The sequence below is a fragment of the Poecilia reticulata genome, linkage group LG1 (assembly GCF_000633615.1).
Source record: "Poecilia reticulata strain Guanapo linkage group LG1, Guppy_female_1.0+MT, whole genome shotgun sequence".
Classification (NCBI taxonomy): Eukaryota; Metazoa; Chordata; class Actinopteri; order Cyprinodontiformes; family Poeciliidae; genus Poecilia; species Poecilia reticulata.
Genome location: NC_024331.1, coordinates 9,396,558 through 9,415,418, shown reverse-complemented (window position 1 = coordinate 9,415,418; position 18,861 = coordinate 9,396,558). Strand labels below are relative to the sequence as shown.

General features: G+C 38.0%; 1 protein-coding gene across 1 annotated transcript; it reads right to left on the bottom strand.

The window, feature by feature from the left end:
• Window positions 1-1,484: 1,484 nt before the first annotated feature.
• tmed1b (transmembrane p24 trafficking protein 1b) lies at window positions 1,485-16,466 on the bottom strand. The gene is made up of 5 exons (XM_008405359.2): window positions 16,157-16,466; window positions 14,140-14,237; window positions 13,835-14,024; window positions 2,806-2,973; window positions 1,485-2,184 (listed from the first exon to the last, which is right to left on the bottom strand). The coding sequence occupies exons 1-5, from the start codon at window positions 16,352-16,354 to the stop codon at window positions 2,134-2,136; spliced, it is 705 nt and encodes a 234-aa protein (XP_008403581.1). The 5' UTR covers window positions 16,355-16,466; the 3' UTR covers window positions 1,485-2,133.
• Between the last annotated feature and the right edge of the window lie 2,395 nt (window positions 16,467-18,861).

The following is an 18,861-nucleotide window of genomic DNA, read 5'->3' as shown; positions in this document are numbered from 1 at the left end:
TATAATATAATTTGTTCAGTCAGATAGTGTAAAAAAAAAATCTTAGTTTCAAATCTAAAGACAAGAAATTGCTCTAAAAAGCATCTCTTGTTGGAAATTCAGTGCAGCTATTCTAACTACTAAAGGTCTTATTAGAAATGTATTAAGAGTCACTGTTAGAGGTTTAAAGAGCCACTTGTGGCTCCGGAGCTGGAATAACAATGTTAATACATTTCAAATGCATGGCATTTTACAATCACTCAAAGATACTTAACAGGATTACAATATGAAATCAAACAATGCAACATAGAGGACACATAAAAGGGGACGATTTCAACATCAAAACCAATTCAACCTGAATCCTTGTTTGCTTCCTGGTGTGTCCGGGTTATCTTGTTGAAGCTGCCATTTTTATAAACGTTCTTCAGCATCAGGTAACGTGAACTCTTCAGGTTCTGTTCAGAAATGATGCACAACTCCTGCTATATAAACCTGACATGACACCAGGAATGTTCCCATATCATGATACCTAGTTCCAGTTTTGGCTTTCATTATAAACCATTTCAGGTAATTTCTCACACTTCCAGCAGGTTGTTCATCCCGTTAGTGATGTTGATCATTTGAAATGATTTTTTCCCCCCCAGACATCAGAGAAGACCTTGATGTGAATGCTTTCTTTCCAGTGGTTTGCTTTTCAACAGAGCCAGAATCTAACCGGAGGTGTTTGTGTTCATGATCCTCTCACACAGGCGGCCGCCACACACTCCTTCTCGTCCGAACCCCATGTGAAGAAACCTCCGACCCGGCCACAAAGAATCAGCAGCAGGACTCTGCTGGAAGAACTCAATTTTTCTTTTTTTTTTGTTGTTGTTGTAAGATCGTTTGGTTAAAGAAGATAACGGGTATCAAGAATTTCTTAAACAGAATGGAAAAAGCCCTGATTTGCTCTGTATGTCTGGTAATATCAACAGTAAACATGAGCTGTATATACTGTAAATCTTTGTCCGTGGCTAAATAAATACCRCTCAGACTTTTGGGGTCAAACTATTTGGTGGTGATTATCCTCATGAACATGACGGAGTCTTCATGAATATTTACAACTGTTGTCATTGTCATTCAGTCAATAATGACACTTTTAGTGCAAAGTTGCAATAAAATTTGTATTAAAAGTGCCAACCTTGCATGTGTTTTAATGCATAAAACCCCCTCTATTATCAGGTTGCTAATAGTAATTAGCACCATGAATATTAATAAAATCCCACCTTTTTCTGACTCAAAACTAGAATCCTCCCAACTCCAGTGACGTCTGAGAAAACTTGAGACCCGATCCAGTTTCTGATCCACAGTTTAAAGATTGAACAGCTGATCAATTCAAGTTACTAACTTAAACCAAACTGGACAGTTTAACATTTTTGTGTCGCTTAACCATTTCACGGAGCTTCCTGATCAGAAACCATAACCAACTTTCATACGGCGAAAAGCAAAAACGGCTCAGCTCTGCGTTCTTTCAGTGTAAAACAATGCTTTTATTGTCATGAACGTCTTTCACCAAAAGCTGATTTGTTACATCTTACAGGACATGTAAACATAAAATGCGTCTGTAACGAACAAAAAGGACACTTTTGTCATCTGACAGAAAGAAAACCACGTGATTGAAGTTTAAAACACAAACGCAGTCGGTGTGTTTACATTGTCCAGACGTGCGATTGGCAGTCAGTTTGTGAAAGTTTCCCTAATTCCCACACGCGCCAAAAGACTAAAAAAAAAAAAAATGTGACTCATTAAACAGGACCCTTAAAAAGAAAAACACCACAATCAACTCCGAGACCAACTAAAACAAACGCAGCTGCAGAGTCAACACTATTGCACGTTATTATCCTCTCATTAATATCCAGCAACGTGGCAGCTAGGCGAACCGTCTACCTTCACCAAAAAATCCCGACCCCTTCACCCCGCTTCAGAGGCGTAGGACGGCTTTGACGCGCATTTCCTTATCGGTTTGTGGGCCAGACGTGGCATTAAAGGCACTAAACAAAATGAATTGACCCAACTTCCACATTGTCATACCTCTTCACCTTCTGGTTGCACTTTGTGATTTAATGAAATGTCATTATTGCTCACAGTCCGTTTACTCGTCTGTCTTGCACACTTCCTCTATGTGCAGACTCTCCGCTTGTCGTCAAACAGTTTGCGAACGGTGTAGACCTGCAGAAAGACGACGGGCACAGAAATCAGCAAAAAAGCATTTCTCTTTACATTACTGAAGCATAAGTGCAGCAGATTCCTGGAGAAAATGCCAAAAAAAAAAAAAAGATCTGTACAAAATGATGTCAGTAAATTAAAATATAAATGTTTTAGTTAAATGAATATTTATTCAGGTCAGTATTAAATAGATGCACTACTGGCTGCAGTTACAGCACTTAGTCTGCTGTATTGGAGCAAATAAATGCTCAAATTTTCATTCCTTCATTTATATATAGATATATAGATGAATGATGGATGATTATATATAAATATATATATTCGGATGGATGATAAATTAATTAGTTGCGTAATAATGCAAATTTGCTCCATCTCAAACCAATAAAGTTTCATTTTGAAAAGACACTGGTACTGGAAGATATTCAAAAAATCCAGAGCAAAACACACACTCCACTTTATTACAACTAATAAAGTGGAATAAAAATATGTAAATGTCAAATCACACTGACCATCACTTGAATGTACAAAATCAGTGAAATCGGATTGAAGGAGGATGAGCACGCGTCATACTTTGTAACGTCTGGTTAAAATGTGCAGTGAATGAACGGGTCGCGCGGCGGTCACCTGGGTTAGGGCCACACACAGCATCACCAGCACACTGGCACACGACCAGAACGAGACCCTCCACAGGTTGTCCTCCAGCAGGTTTCGGTCCCGTGCCTCAAAAGCCCGCAGGACCGTCTGCATCTGCCGGCTTCGCTCCAAGCGTTTGTGCAGAGACTCCATGGTCTCCTGAGGGGAAACCAAGCAGAGAGCGACGGCGTGTAAGTCACACAAACTAATGCTGAAAAAAAAAAAAGAATAGCTACACCAAGGACGAGTCTCGACTGCAGGTTCTGAAGTTTCTGCAGGTTTCACTCAAACTTAAGACCATGATGACTGCAATTTAAGACCGATATCTTAATGGAAATGCCTTCGTCACGCCAACTGGTGAAGTTGATAAAGTTGGTCTTATCTGCAATAGACACACACAAAAAAAACAGCTTGCTAGCTACCAGGGATGTGTTAGCAGTGAGTTAGCGGTGGCCTCCATCATCTCGACTCAGACAAAACGCAATGAAGATATCTGAGTGTGACTCAAACACAACCTGACAGAAAAGTCCCACAAAAAAAAAACAGAATATACAAGATTAAACAATCATGTTAAGACAACATTTAAGATCTGTGATAAACATTTTAAAGGCCAAATCACTTTTTGAAACTAAGGCTTTTAAGGCCTTAATTTTAGATACACAAATTTAAGTCTTTTTAAGGATGCGCAAACAAACACCTTGAGTCTGCTTGATTAACTGACGGCATCTATTCCTCTCTCTCTCTCTACATATATATACACACATACACACACACACACACACACACACGTATAGACCTAAAATATGACCTAAAACAGTAGATGTTTACAGGTTCTAAGTAATAGATAGCCAACAACAGTCCTGGAGGGGCTTCCCCAAACAAATGACTCTGCTCACACATTTCTAAGAACATAAACTCAAAGTCCAAACATAGGTACTCTTTAGAAACTAGTAATATTAGTCATATTTTTTAGCAGGTTGAGCATCAATAACTTTTTATGGCTTTCTAAGCATGCCTTTGAGATCATGATTTATTTTCTACCTAAGCCTGTCAGCCGCTGAGGCGCGTTCCCATTAGCTAAAGATTACATACAATAGTTCAGCATAAACTGGGTGCCATCTAACCACATCCAGAAGGCCACGACACATTTTCCTAAATGTCAGCAGGTCTCACGTAAACACCAAAAACCGACTTTGCGTTAGTCCGTCTTTCTAAATTTCCCACTTCCTCAGGCTTTTTGCGGTTCACGAGCCAAACGTGTTCCTTCTCCTGACAAAGGAACAATTCATCAGACGTGCATTATTTCCATTTTTAAATGACAAAAAAAAAAAAAAAAAAAAACAACTGCCCTTTTCAGATGAGAACTGCTACCAGGAAACAGTGCTGCTAATGAGGGGGCCGTAATATTTAAATCAATGCCTTTTCTACGCGTTGCTTCCACAAATCTATACGGAAAAAGGTCAAATACAGCGAATCTGTAAAGAAATGGGAGTAAAAACAAATCATTTAATAACCTTTTCCACCTCCAACATGCTTGACCTACTGTTTATAACATTATCAAATAAGAGAGGAGGACATGACAAAACTGTAATTTTCCCTATCTAAAAGCATTACACTGAAAGACAACAAGAATACACTGTAATAAAAATGCTATGGCTAATTCAAAACTTTTTACATGTCTAAACTAAAAAAAAACACTCATATAAAGTTAACTTATCTGAGTGAACTGTACATAAATAACGGTAAAAAATTTGCATTTTTTATGTAAAATTCATCAGTTAACAGTTGAAGATCAGCATCAATGTTTGTGTTACTTTTGGTAGTGGAAGTAATTCAAATATTTTTCAATTACTAGGACAACAGAAGTGAGAAAACGGCAAAGATGAACTGGAAATAAATCTGCACTTGTCTGTGATGGACGTAAAAAAAAAAAAAATTAATTGGAAAAAAAGAAGCTAACTAGCTAGCGAGCGCATATTAGCATCTAGCTAACTGTTGGAGCCACACAATGCAGTGAAGATATCTGCGCGTGACTCAAACTGTGATCCAACAGTACAGTCCTGTGTGAAAGCGGAAATCTGAATAGGATCTCTACATAGGATTAACTAATTTAAGATCTGCGCTTAATGCATTTAATGCTAACCTATTTTGTAAGACATTGTGAGGGCATAATTTCAGATGCGTGAATTAAATGTTTTTAAGGCTTTTCAAGGATATGCAGACACACTGCTGTTCAAACACTTTGTATAAGGCTCTTAATGTGAAAGTTTGCAGCATTGACTCTATAATTACAAGTCTAAATAGCAACCAGACCACTCTGAAGCGCGCAAACATCCAGCTTAAGGGCTTACTCACTTAGCATTAATTGCTAGCAGGCTCGCTAGCTGCCTCTGTAGTTTCCCTCTGCCACAATGAGGACATCATTGTTAAAAAACCTTCCTTCTAGAGCTGCAGTCCAAAGTTCAGCTGTGTGCCACACTCTGCGCTCCGTGGTGGTTTAATAACCCTGTTTTTCTTTTACCGCCTTATGCAACGTGTCCAAGACTATATAGTCTTAATTACAATTTTATTTTCAACTAGCTATACAAATACTGTGGCGATATCATGACAAAACAGAAATGACTTCACTCTACCTACATAAAACATTTTTTTTAAATTGAAACTTCTAAATCTGAGTTGTACTTGAGCCTCATTGACAACAGACAAGATATCTTCTTTGGCAGGAGGTCAATATTTTCTATCCCTTCAGGATCGTTTCGTAACAAATCATATGGTTTTCAGTTCAATTTGACAGGATTTACGCTATTACCGTCTTGTTTCTTGACGTTACGAACACCTGGCATTCTATCGCGTTGCGTCCATCGCAATTTTAGACGCTAGACTAGCAGTTCTCAAAACGTGGGCGGTACCGCCCCCCAGGGGGCGTTCAGAGGACGGCAAGGGGCGCTGGCGGACATTTTTACAAAAGGGGGGCGCTGGGATGCATTTGGGGGGCGTTTGGTCGAAGGTAAACTTTACACCTTAAATGCACAACAATACCAGTTTAGACTTTGAGCAACTTGGTAAAACCGTCTTGTGTAACATTAAATCATGCTTRGCTGCAACTGTATCGATGGCAGCTCTTCTTCTATTCAGTGTTTGTAGCTTCTGTTAGCTTCTTGGCGCAGCTCCGTTCTCCTGCTACTGGTAGCTAAAATCACGATACCCTCACTGTGTATCCCTCTGAAATATGAACCCATTTAAATAAAGAAATCAAGAAATCCCTCCATGAGTGATACCACGATAGAGTTAAAAGAGGCACGATAGAGATACCTCGATGCGTTTCCCGAACGCTGCGCATCATAGGGAGTTAAAAAAAAGAGGAGCACATTGCGCAAAACTGAAACAGGAGAAGCGGGACATAAAACGGAGCGACGAACTAGAAGTGAATTATGGCATAAAAACAGAGAATCCGACACTGAACAGTGAAAAAATCAACACATGATGTGAAACGCATGACGATTAGGCGGCGCAGCAGGTGATGAGTGAAAATTACTGGTGGTCAATAAACGATCAAATAAATGTAGCAACAGGAAAGAAACTAAAGTGGACATAGCAATAAACCGAGAGAGGATAAAACTAATCAAATGAAACTAAATGGAAAAAATGAAGAACAAAATGCAAGAATAAACTAAGAAACTAAAGTAAATACAGAGGAATAAACTCGTGTGGCAAGACCTTTCGAGCAATAATTAATACAGAGACTATATGGCAAGAATAAACAGACACTATTTCCAGATAAAAGGTAAAATAATATTGTTGAAGTGCCATGGGTTTGTTGAGACCACATCTAGTACTGAGAATAAATATATCTTACAGACCATAACAGTAAAGAACTGATCACTTATTTTTGTTTTTAATTAGATTTGATATATTTATTTCTTCAATATTATTTTTCATGTGAGTGTTGATGTCATGAGGCTGATGACTCCATGACACTTTTAATTTGACTCATTAGGATTTGATTAAGAACCAGATTTGTTCTTTGTAATTTCTGTCCAGTAAAACTATGAATCTATAAATCAATAGACAGGTCTATATAAAGATATAATCCATGTTTCTGTCTCATATTTGTATGGTATTAAAAGGACCTGGAACAGTTGTTTTTCCACTGAAAGCTCTGGTTTGCACAATAAATGCCATGAGGGTGAAGTTTTATGGATGATACTCTGATGTCCCATTCCCCTGAAGGCAGCACAGAGCTGGACCACCAGAAACTGACAAACACTGAAGAGAAGAAGAGTTATGATTAATGCAGTTACAGTTCTATCCATGTTTTAATGTTGCTGAGCTCAGTCATTTTGCAAATAGTTCAAAGTTTAAACTGGCATGTTGAACATCTTTTATCTGCTCATTTGTGTAATATTTAACAACTAGAAAATGGAAAAAAATAAGAATATTTTTGCACTCTGATTGGCTGCTGGTAGGCCTACCAACTTTAACTTGAATGTTCATTACATTTTTCATAGACACCTGTGAAAATAATTTCTATTCCCATGACTTTTTTGTTCTCTGGGAAATTATTTTTGATGATAAATACAGAAACAAGCATAAAAATCAAAACATCTACAATAGTGATAGTAATATTAATGATAAAATAATAGTCAGTGCAAAGTAGCCTGCACATTCTTTGGTGGGGGGGCGGTGAGGGACCTGGATAAAGGCTAGGGGGGGCGCTGGCCCAAAAAAGGTTGAGAAACACTGTTTTAGAGTCTATTTCTTCTTCACCCCTTGTTGATATAATTAAAAAATTTGAAAGCACTTTTGCATTTGTTACTTTTCTCTAAACTAAAATATTACAGGGTGTGTCACAAGTTTCCCAAATCTTCTGTCTAGAGTTGAAAGTAGACTATGAGATGTTCTAAATGTAAAGATTTATCAGAAATGTTTTGTGTTAATCATTTACCCTTATGTTTATCATTTACCATTTCCCCCTTTTGTTTTCTTATGTAAATAGAAAACAAACATTTCTGACAACATTTCTATTGTTAACAGAAATATTTTTCAGAGACTCTTTTTCTGTACATATTTCTAAAATGTCCAACTAAAACCGTACTGCAAAGGCCAAAAGTTTTATTATTTTAAAGAGTTCAGATCAGAATTTGGATTGCTCTCCTAAAAGGCCGTGTCAATGTTTACTTTGAACCAACAAAAGAAAAATTGATCAATTTAGGCAGAGGAGCAAAACATGTAGACAAAGATTGTGCAGTACTGTAAGATGTCATTGGGTTTAAAATCAAATGTTTTGTTGGACGTGAATTTCTGTATCAATTGAATCAAAATTTAAGACAAACAAATGTTGTGAGCCAGTTGTTGTCCAATCAGTTTGTTTTTTACATAATCAATTACTATCATATCCACTTTAAAAGTTTCATCATGTCCAATTTGTGCCTTTCTACCAAGACACGCATGTGTTTCGAAAGCAGCAGTTAGTAAGTTAGTTAGTTTGTTATTAGAAAAAATAAAAACAACAATAATGTTAATAAAAATGAAAAGAAAATAAAACATGTCAAATTAAATAAAACAGTTTCATAATAAATGCTATCTGGTTTTAAACCAAAGCTGAAATGTGATTATTCCTTTTCTAACATACTTTGAAGTCAATGTAATGAACCGTAATTTAATCTGGAGCTGTTTCATAATCTCCCTTTGAATCAAACACAAACTCATATTTATTTACCAATTCTGTTCCCTCTTTAGACATTTAAGGTGACCAAGTTTCAAATGAAAAGAAATCCTGCTTTGATAAGATAATAAGAGAGAAAAATATTGATTAGTTCATGATAAAGTTCAAGTCTGCTATAAACCTCAATTTTCAAGTTTTATTAAGTTTAAATTTAAACCTGTCTACAGCTAAGCCGAGTTTCAAAAACTTCAACCCATTAAATGTCACTTTATTTTTTTWAAATAATTTTACCTGTTATGTAATTTCATTCATCCTTCATACAGTTAATTTTGCCACATGTGAAAATAGTGAATTGTGCAGGATTAGTATAGTTTCAATCAGTTTCCCCTTCGCGTCATTTATTCCTTCCAGCCAGTATCACCCCGAAGGCCGTCTGTTTAACAGGTCGCCTCCTTTCTTCTGCACCAGGTATTCTATCCCTTTATTTGTTTTTCTTTTTCTTCCTTATTTTGATATTTGTCATGCTCTGCCAAATAAGTTATTAATGCTTCTATTTGCTCACCGTGCGTAATCCATGTCCTGATGCGGCGCCCCACTTTGGATCGTATTTTTCCTTTTCAAGTTCACCGAGGAAATCAAAACAGCAGAAAATCAAACCCAGCAGACAAAATCAAACACCTCCCACAGATTATAATTTTCCAATGTTGACCATGGTTTTAAAACACATGGCAATAAACAGAAAAGAGTACAATTAAACACATAATGTCTGCTCAGAGGCAGAAGCACACACAGAGCTGACAGATACACAGAAATGGATCAGCTCCTATTTTTGTCCTCTTTTATCACTTATTACTTCACTTATTACTCTTTAGAGGATCAGACCGCGATTGACCTTTATCTTATTCTCTTATCTTATCTCTTTTTTTCCTATGAAGGACCGCTTTCACCGCATTTCGCGTCTCTCAAGCAAAGTCTTAGATTGGCTATCCAGTTCTTTTCCGAGGGCAGTACTCCCCGAGGATAAAACCGACAAAACCTAGCCTTTCCCTTCCCCGCGTCCGGCAGAAGGGGGGGAGGGGCGGCTAACTCCCACAGCAAGCCAATCGTCCTTTTTACTTTAACTCTATAAAGTTTTAACTTTTAAACTCTCAACTCTTAACTTTTAACTTTGAGTAACTTTACTCCTATGAACAACTTGAAACATTTAGACAGACCAGTCAAAAGCAGTACAAACGACAACTTAGACAACTCAGTGACAAGCAGACAAACCTGGGAGACAGTACAGACAACGGCTGATAACTGAAATTTAYACAGACCTGAGAAACAGTACTGAACTGGAAAAGCGCCAGAAAAAGACGGGCAGTCTTTTTACAAGACTTTTTTATATGGTGTATATTAAGGAACAAGTGTCCTTACCTTTCATGTGGGCCCTACACCAGAGTACTGTTTCGGAAAGTCTGCGCCTGAATGGCCAGTCCAATATCCGCTCATGTGTCAACACAAAACCATACTCTGCTACCAACTGTTGGGAATGGAAATCCCGATCGATGAATCACAATTTGTATCAACACACGGAGGCTGTGGCTCACTGGGACTGCACTAGCTGGAAGCCTAGTGCAGTCCCACTAGGCTTCCAGCCCTAGTGGCTGGAAGCCTAAGGTCTCACTAAGGTCCCTTAGCAGAGGGCTAAGGGACCTTTTTGCCCAGATTGGGATGCAGCACACGGAGGCTTCTTGGAACCAGGACCAACAGAGGCACAGAGAGGCGTCTTGATGAAAGGACTGATGGAGGCACAGAGAGGCTTCATGGAGCAAGGATCGACAGAGATATGACAGTATTGGCCCTCACTGGTGCTGCTAAAATCTTCACCTGGTGAAGATTTTAGCAGCACCAGAAAAAAATCTTGTAAAAAAAACTGCCCGTCTTTTTCTGGCGCTTTTCCAGTTCACTTAAAAGACACAACGCAATGGTGTCGTCAGCTGCCTCATGCTCCATGAACGCCAGAGTCCATCCAGCAGAACAGTCCCAGGTCTTCATTAGGTCTTTSAAAACCTTTTTCGTCAGGCCTGGAATCCAGTTCTGCTGGATGGCGATCRGCTGGCCCTCGATTTTAACGCAGATGTTGTCAACAATGCGTTCCTGTGCCTCTTTCAGGTCCTCAAGACACCAAGATGTTTTTGATTTCTTGATGCCTTCATGCATCAACGACTCAACAAAAAGTTGGATCGTCTCCCTTCTCTCCTTCTCAAAGGACTTCCTCAGTTTTTCGATTCGACGCCTTACTGGTATCAGTTGTTGGACGACACTGATCACAGGTCGAACCAACAAACTGAACCCTAACCTCCGCCTAAGGACCACGATGGGGTCTTTATCTATGGGGTCTTCATTCCAATCATTCATAGGAGACTTCACTACAGATATAACATGCTTTAAGAAAAGCATGTTAAATACATCGGTGCACTCTCCCTGAATGATCTCCTCGACCCCCATGGCCTGGGCAAAGGCCTGAGAAACCTGGTTTCCAAATACGGATTTTATATCGCCATATTCGTATTTCAGGTTCCCAAGTAAGTTCCGAACGAAAGCAGAGAAAATCTCCGTCAGGTGATCCAAAAGGTCTTTGGTCCTCTCTGTGAGACTCTCATTCAAGTGCAACAAATTAAAATTCTCCTCCGGAATATTATAAATATACTCCTCGATTGCAGGGACGGCAGTGTTACTAATTAAATATTGCAAATCTCCTCTCAAAAAATCCATAACGGTAACTATAACTGTTGTATTAAACTGAACTCTCTACTCTAGAAATGTCTTGGAAGGTGGCAGAATTTTACCAACAGGAGTTATATATCCCGCCCCCGTATTACACAACAAAGCAGTACATGACATCACAACCTAGGATGCCTCATCACAAGAATACACGCAGCGCTGTGAYGTAATAGGCCTACAAATCAAGTGTTCTGATGATCTGTGCTACCTCGTCTAAATCTACCTCGTCAGATTTAGAATCATTAATTGTCTTTGAGACAAGAATATTTTGTAACCAATGTAATGAACCGTAATTTAATCTGGAGCCGTTTCATAATCTCCCTTTGAATCAAACACAAACTCATATTTATTAACCAATTCTGTTCCCTCTTTAGACATTTAAGGTGACCAAGTTTCAAATGAAAAGAAATCCTGCTTTTATAAGATAATAAGAGAGAAAAATATTGATTAGTCCATGATAAAGTTCAAGTCTGCTATAAACCTCAATTTTCAAGTTTTATTAAGTTTAAATTTAAACCTGTCTACAGCTAAGCCGAGTTTCAAAAACTTCAACCCATTAAATGTCACTTTATTTTTTTWAAATAATTTTACCTGTTATGTAATTTCATTCATCCTTCATACAGTTAATTTTGCCACATGTGAAAATAGTGAATTGTGCAGGATTAGTATAGTTTCAATCAGTTTTCCCTTCGCGTCATTTATTCCTTCCAGCCAGTATCACCCCGAAGGCCGTCTGTTTAACAGGTCGCCTCCTTTCTTCTGCACCAGGTATTCTATCCCTTTATTTGTTTTTCTCTTTCTCCCTTATTTTGATATTTGTCATGCTCTGCCAAATAAGTTATTAATGCTTCTATTTGCTCACCGAGTGCAATCTATGACCTGATGCCCCACTTTGGATCGTATTTTTCCTTTTCAAGTTCACCCTCCATCTGTTTAGGCTCAAAATTTAGGCTCAAAAATCACCTCTTTTCTCTTTTTCTGTTTTTTTTTTTGCAGTTTTGCTCGCATGGCGACGAGGAAATTAAACAGCAGAAAATCAAACCCAGCAGACAAAATCAAAAACGCTCTTCAGCATTTTATGTTGATGATAGGTATATTTACAGTATAACATGTTGATTATAGGTTTTATTTCTGTTCCATGTCCTAATCTTAATTAACATTTGATATAATATGATTTAATGTATCATATCATATCATATCATATTGATATGATACAATACATGAGGTATATGTAGTGTGTACACAAAGTATTTTTTGGTTCTTGGATGATTTATTTTTTTTCTTGCTTTTACAAATCAATTGTAATTAAAAGAAAAGAGATTCACTTTTGATAAAAGAAATACAAAGGCGCTGGGATGCCTTTGGGGGGCGTTTGGTCGAAGGTAAATGTTACATTTTAAATGCACAACAATACCAGTTTAGACTTTGAGCAACTTGGTAAAACTCTACTGTGTAACATTAAATCATGCTTGGCTGCAACTGTATCGATGGCAGCTCTTCTTCTTCTTCTATTCAGTGTTTGTTGGCTTCTGTTAGCTTCTTGGCGCAGCTCCGCTCTCCTGCTCCTGGTAGCTAAAATCACGATACCCTCACTGCGTATCCCTCTGAAAAATGAACCCATTTAAATAAAGAAATAAAGAAATCCCTCCATGGGTGATACCACGATAGAGGGTGTACATTTTATAGCGTTAACACCGGTGCTGTAAGTGGTCCGGTATGAAACTTAGGTGATAGAACAACACAGCACTTTTAATTTTCAATAATCAGAATGCAGAAATTGTTTCAGTTGTTTAAAAAGGTTTATGTCAGTCTGCCTTTTCCCCATCGATACGCTTCCAGACCGCCCTGCACCTTAGGGGCTTAAAAAAAAGACAAGCACATTGCACAAAACTCTGAAACAGGAGAAGCGGGACATAAAACGGAGCGACGAACTAGATGTGAATTATGACATAAAAACAGAGAATCCGACGCTGAACAGTGAAAAAATCAACACATGACGTGAAACACATGACGATTAGACGGCGCAGCAGGTGATGAGATTACTGATGGTGAGCGTCAATAAATGATCAAATAAATCTAGCAACAGGAAACTGACAAACACTGAAGAGAAGAAGAGTTATGATTAATGTAGTTACAGTTCTATCCATGGTTTAATGTTGCAGAGCTCAGTCGTTTTGCAAATAGTTAAAAGTTTAAACTGGAATGTTGAACATCTTTTATTTGGTCATTTTGTGGAATATTTAATAACTAGAAAATGGCACAGAATAAGAATATTTTTTCCACTCTGATTGGCTGCTGTCAGGCCTACCGATTTTAACTTGAATGTTCATTGCATTTTTCGTAGACACCTGTGACAATAATTTCTATTCCCATGACTTTTTTGTTCTCTGGGAAATTATTTTTAATGAAAATCAAAACATCTACAATAGTGATAGTAATATTAATGATAAAATAATGGTCAGTGCAAAGTAGCCTGCAAATTCTTTGGTGGGGGGCAGTGAGGGACCTGGATACAGGGTAGGGGGGGCGCTGGCCCAAAAAAGGTTGAGAAAGACTGCGCTAGACCTTCTTCTGCTGTTTCTCTCTCACCCTGATATCATCCAGCTTGTATTCCAGCAGGCTCCCGTCGGGCTCCTCTACACCCGGGAACTCGTCGTCTCCTCCCACGTCCCCTCCTTGTCCCTCGATGATGATCTCAAAGAACACCATCTTCTCCGAGAAGCGGCTGAAGCCGTTGTCGAAGCAGATCTCGTAGTCTCCCTCCTCCATGGGCTCCACCCTGCGACAACAGAGACGCAGACAAACAGCTTAAAATTTTTTTTAAAAAGAAAACAAAAAGAAAAGATGGCAAAGCTGGTGATGTGAAACTTGATCAAGAACTTAAAGCTGCTTACACGTGGACTCCGTCGGAGCGGCGTGTCTCGATAATCAGGCGGGCTCCCCGGGGGGAGATGATGGTGAAGTCCACATCCATACCTGCTCCTGCTATCACCTGGGACCACAGGCAGATCGTATGGTCAAAAGAGGCAAACGGGACAAATTGTTATATTTGTTTCACAATCTGATTTAGAAATGACACTTTCAGCTGCGTCTATTAACTATATTTCCTAAATGCCAAAACAGTGAAAGGCGCGGCCAACGTGCGCTCAACAAACTATTAGATGATACTGAGCAAACAGACAATGTCAACTACTGGCAGAAGGTTCGCTCTCCACACACATCGTTTACAAACCAACCGTCTGGAGTAGGAAGACTCCACTGTTTTATTCACACTGAAGCAACAGTAGTAAGCTCTTAAAAATGTAGATTCACAAACACAGTGACAATTTCAAAACGATTCAAGGACGGCACACCGTAAAAAAAACCAACACAAAATCTTACAGAGAATTTTGTTTCGTTTCTAGTGTAAATATCTTAGCACGCTTGAAATAAGACTAAACAAATTTACAAGTGACTTTTCAGTAAATACAGGAGCTTGTTTTAAGCGAACAGTTTCTTAAAATTGATGAAAAAGTACTAAATCCTTAGAACATGGGAAAAATGTCTTGTACGTGAAATAATTGACCAGTTGAAGCAGCATTTTTTAATCAATATTAAAAAATTATTTACTTACAAACAAGCTCCCATATGTTGCTGAAAGGTTAGTCGTTAGTTTGTTTAGTCTTATCTCAAGTATACTAAGGTATCTGCACTAAAAACTAAGCTAAAAATACTTTGAACGAGTTTGTGTTTTAGCAGTGTAGAAAATGTAAAACTCAATAACATTATTATATCTTCTGCAGGGGTTTTACATAAGTCCCTGTCCCTTTGCATTCAGTAAATAATCAATTGAATTTGATCATATTGCCTTATTATTTGGGCTGGTCTCAGTCGGACTGCAGGGTTTAATACAGTACAGTGCTTTGAGATGTCAGTTGTATTGAATTAGTTCTATATACTCCAAAAGAAGGACTTGCACTGAAAAGCAGTGCAACATAATGACCACTACATAATAAAATGAGAAATAAATGCACGAGTGAAATCTTTTCAACTTCCTCTTTCTATAGTGACGTCACCAACACGGAGAAAAGTTTTATTTACGCCTCCCTCTCAGATCTGACAGCAGTGGAGCTAAAACTGTCTTTAACATTAGAGATATTGGTCACAGCAGGAAAGCTGAAAATACTCAACAGTTGTGAGTTTTCTACATATTTGGTAGTAAAAGTGAATAATTTCCTTTTGTGGCCTGGTGTTTGAAATGAAAAGTTTTGGATTATGCAAAACAGAAATGCGTGCTCCTTTCACATTAACGAGTACATGTATTGGATACTACATGTATCTAATAGTTTAACAGATACTGATAGCTTTGTTTGGAATCCTGGATAATAGAAATCATTTGGACTTTCACACAAATGAAAAGTTTTTTTAAAAATTGTTTGTATTTATGCACCAATGAAATTAACAATTTACCGCCGAGAAGTTCTAGTTTGTGACTGGAAATTATGAGATTTGTTTATTCATTTATTTATTCTCTCTATTCATTAAATGCATCCAAATATAACTTCCACTATTTTGGGGCAACAAACACGATAATGTTTACTTTTAGCTTAGCATGTCTTATAGATGCAATTGTTATGTAATTCCCTCGTCGTCTTGTGAATTCAAAACTATTCCATGAACGAACCTGCATTACACACTATACTATGTTTAATATACACACTTTGTAAACGGTATAGTCCTCCTTGGAGTAAAAATTATACACATTGCGTTTGATAAATATCGATTTTAAATATTTTAATCACATTACAGCTTCTGGAAATTGACAAAGCTTTAATTCAACTAGTGGGTATTGGTGTAAAATCCTTAAAGATGTGCATGTAGCTGTTTGTGAGGACAATGAGTGACTGTGTTCACTGACCACCGAGCATTTACCTGGTATTCGACCTCCATCGTACCGTTCTTTATTGCCGTTTGATAGAAACACTCGGATCTTCCGGCTGGAAGGAGAAACGTAAACTCGCTGTCTTGGCTCTGCCCAAAACACTGCACGGAGCCCACGCAGCACAGGAAGGCTACAGTCAGGCCAAGCAGTCCTCCCCTGCAGCTCATTCTGCCCCGGAGAACCTCCATGACGGTCAAAATTTGCTCAAACGCTTGGCTATCTGACTACAAACATCTTCCTCGCATCCGTCTTCCGCAGAACAACTTTGCGACGTTCGGATTGGACAGATGCCCGCTGACAAAGGCAGAGGTTGTGACCAATCAGAAGAGGAAGAGTAGCAGCCCTTAACCAATCAGAGCAACCCGACGTCTTTTAAAGGGAGAGTGATGGGAATGGTGCGGAAGTGTAGACCTGACGTCTTAGACAAACGAAAAATATACTTTCATAAAACATATCACGCATTTTTACTAAGTATATTTCGTTTTCACAATAAACATTTTGTGTTCTTCCAATTTTATATTTATATTGTATGAATGTAAGGACAAATAATTACAATGCATTGTACAAACACAAAATCTATATTGTTTTAACAATAAAGTTTTTATGTTACAACATAATACTGTTTTAATTGCTAGACCATACAATGTGCTTACCTTGTAACATAATAAAGTCAATGACGGTAAAGATAAGCTACTGAGAAAACATCTTCTATTGGAACTGATTAAGTTTTCATTGTGAGTCATGGTGAGATTTTTGCTGATATTTACGTGGACAGGCACTCATAGCGCAAGGTTCAGTAAAGGAAAGGAGGAAGAATGAGCCAGAAGTGATCAAGGAGATCTCATTTGAAATTACTCCATTAGAGGAGCACGGGAAGCTTCTGATAGTATATCATGACCCAGATAGTATATCATTCATACTGTGCTTTATTTAGACTGGAGGGGGACACTGACAGATATATCTGGCGCAGAGACAAAATTGGCCAAAAATTATTCCAAATTAATGTGTCATCCTGACTGTTAAAGCAAACTAAACTTTTGAACATACAAACAGAGCAACTGATGGCATTTCTGAATGTGAAACATCTTTACTAGAAATATACTGTTCTGACAATATCTTTTAGAAGCTTGCACAACAGATTCATATAATATAAATAAGTATACTGTCATAACATAACAATATACTTGCTTATATTGTATGAACTACATGTCTGAAACTATATGTTTTATACATGGGATGTATATAGGTAGAAGAGTATAGTCTTCACATTATAATGTGATATTTTTGTTTTGTCTTGGTGGCTGTGGTACACTTTTGTGGCATAGCATTTCTTTCATCAGGAGTAAGTCGTCTAGATAACTCAAAAGAACCTGGACTTTGGGTCGAGAATGGCGCTTCTTTCAGTTTTCAGTTCAACAATATGAACGAGACACTTTGTGACCTTAGGTTCAACCCTGTTTATTCAATGATCCAAAGCACAGCAGAAAGTCCACCAATGAATGGACCACCCACGTTGGTCAGGTGTAATGTTACTCATGAAATCCACTGAGGCAACATTCAACAAACTGATAGAATCAGAAACTTCAATCTAAGTTGTCTATTTAAAGTTTCAGACAAGAATCTTTTTCAACCTTCAACTATAAAATAGATGGGGAGATTTGCATTGGAGACAAGCTGAAGAACAAGCTAAAGTGTTAACTGCTGTTATGATAATGTTGAGAAATGCTAAGGGGCTAATGTGTGTTGTTTTCTTACAAACATTACAAAAGCACAATGATGATGGAAAAACTTTGGATGTCAGAGCAGGTTTGTAGTAATTATTTCTTGTGGCTGTGTGGTTCTTGAAATCCCAGTCATTCACCTCATTGTGATAATTAAACTGATGAAGAAATCAAAGACAATAGCAACTTCTTCAAACCTTCAGGAACAGAGATTTATTTTTTTTTTTGCACGCAACACTAACCACAAGCCAAACAAATATGTATGTGACCTTAATGCAAAACAACATACATCATTGTCAGAGAGCAGCAATCAAAAAAGGGTGGAAATGTTGTCAAATGGGGAACAAAGGTAGATGAAATCACCTGGGGAATTTGTCTTTTAGAAATAGGAAATGTTATTTAGCTGGATGTGAGAGGATGGGGAAGAGGCCACTGGGTTAAATGGTTGACTAAGCACTAAAACACCTTCACTGCATGTCCTTTCTCTATAGTGTGTGTTTGGTAACACTTTATTTGACAGGGAGAGCATAAGGCTGACATGATGCTGTCATAATCATGACATAACATCTGAACATGAAGGAGTCTTTATGAATGTCTTACTGTTCTCATGACGTGTCATTCGGGGAAAAAATGACAGATTTAAAGTGCCAACTTTGCATTATTTTATAAATATTGACACTTTAATGCAAAGTTGGCATTTTTAATGGACTTTCCTTAAAGACTCCTTCATGTTTATGACAACGTCATGTCAGTCTTATGCACACCCTGTCAAATAAAATGTTACCTACTTTAGATATAGTTTGTCATTTTATGAAAGTATACATTGCTACTTTTATTTAATTTTGCTGTGGGGGTCGGGGGTGGGGGTTCTTGTGAATTGTTAGTTAATCAATATAAATCATCCACTCCCCTGTTTTCTACCCACTGTGTCCTGTTCAGGGTCACGTCAGTCGTATAGAGGTGGGCACACACCC

Coding starts and splice junctions, on each gene's coding strand:
- tmed1b (XM_008405359.2), bottom strand. CDS start 16,354: ATGGAGGTTCTCCGGGGCAGAATGAGCTGCAGGGGAGGACTGCTTGGC. Junction 14,238..16,156: donor CGATGGAGGTCGAATACCAG/GTAAATGCTCGG, acceptor CTGTGGTCCCAG/GTGATAGCAGGAGCAGGTAT. Junction 14,025..14,139: donor CGCTCCGACGGAGTCCACGT/GTAAGCAGCTTT, acceptor CTGTTGTCGCAG/GGTGGAGCCCATGGAGGAGG.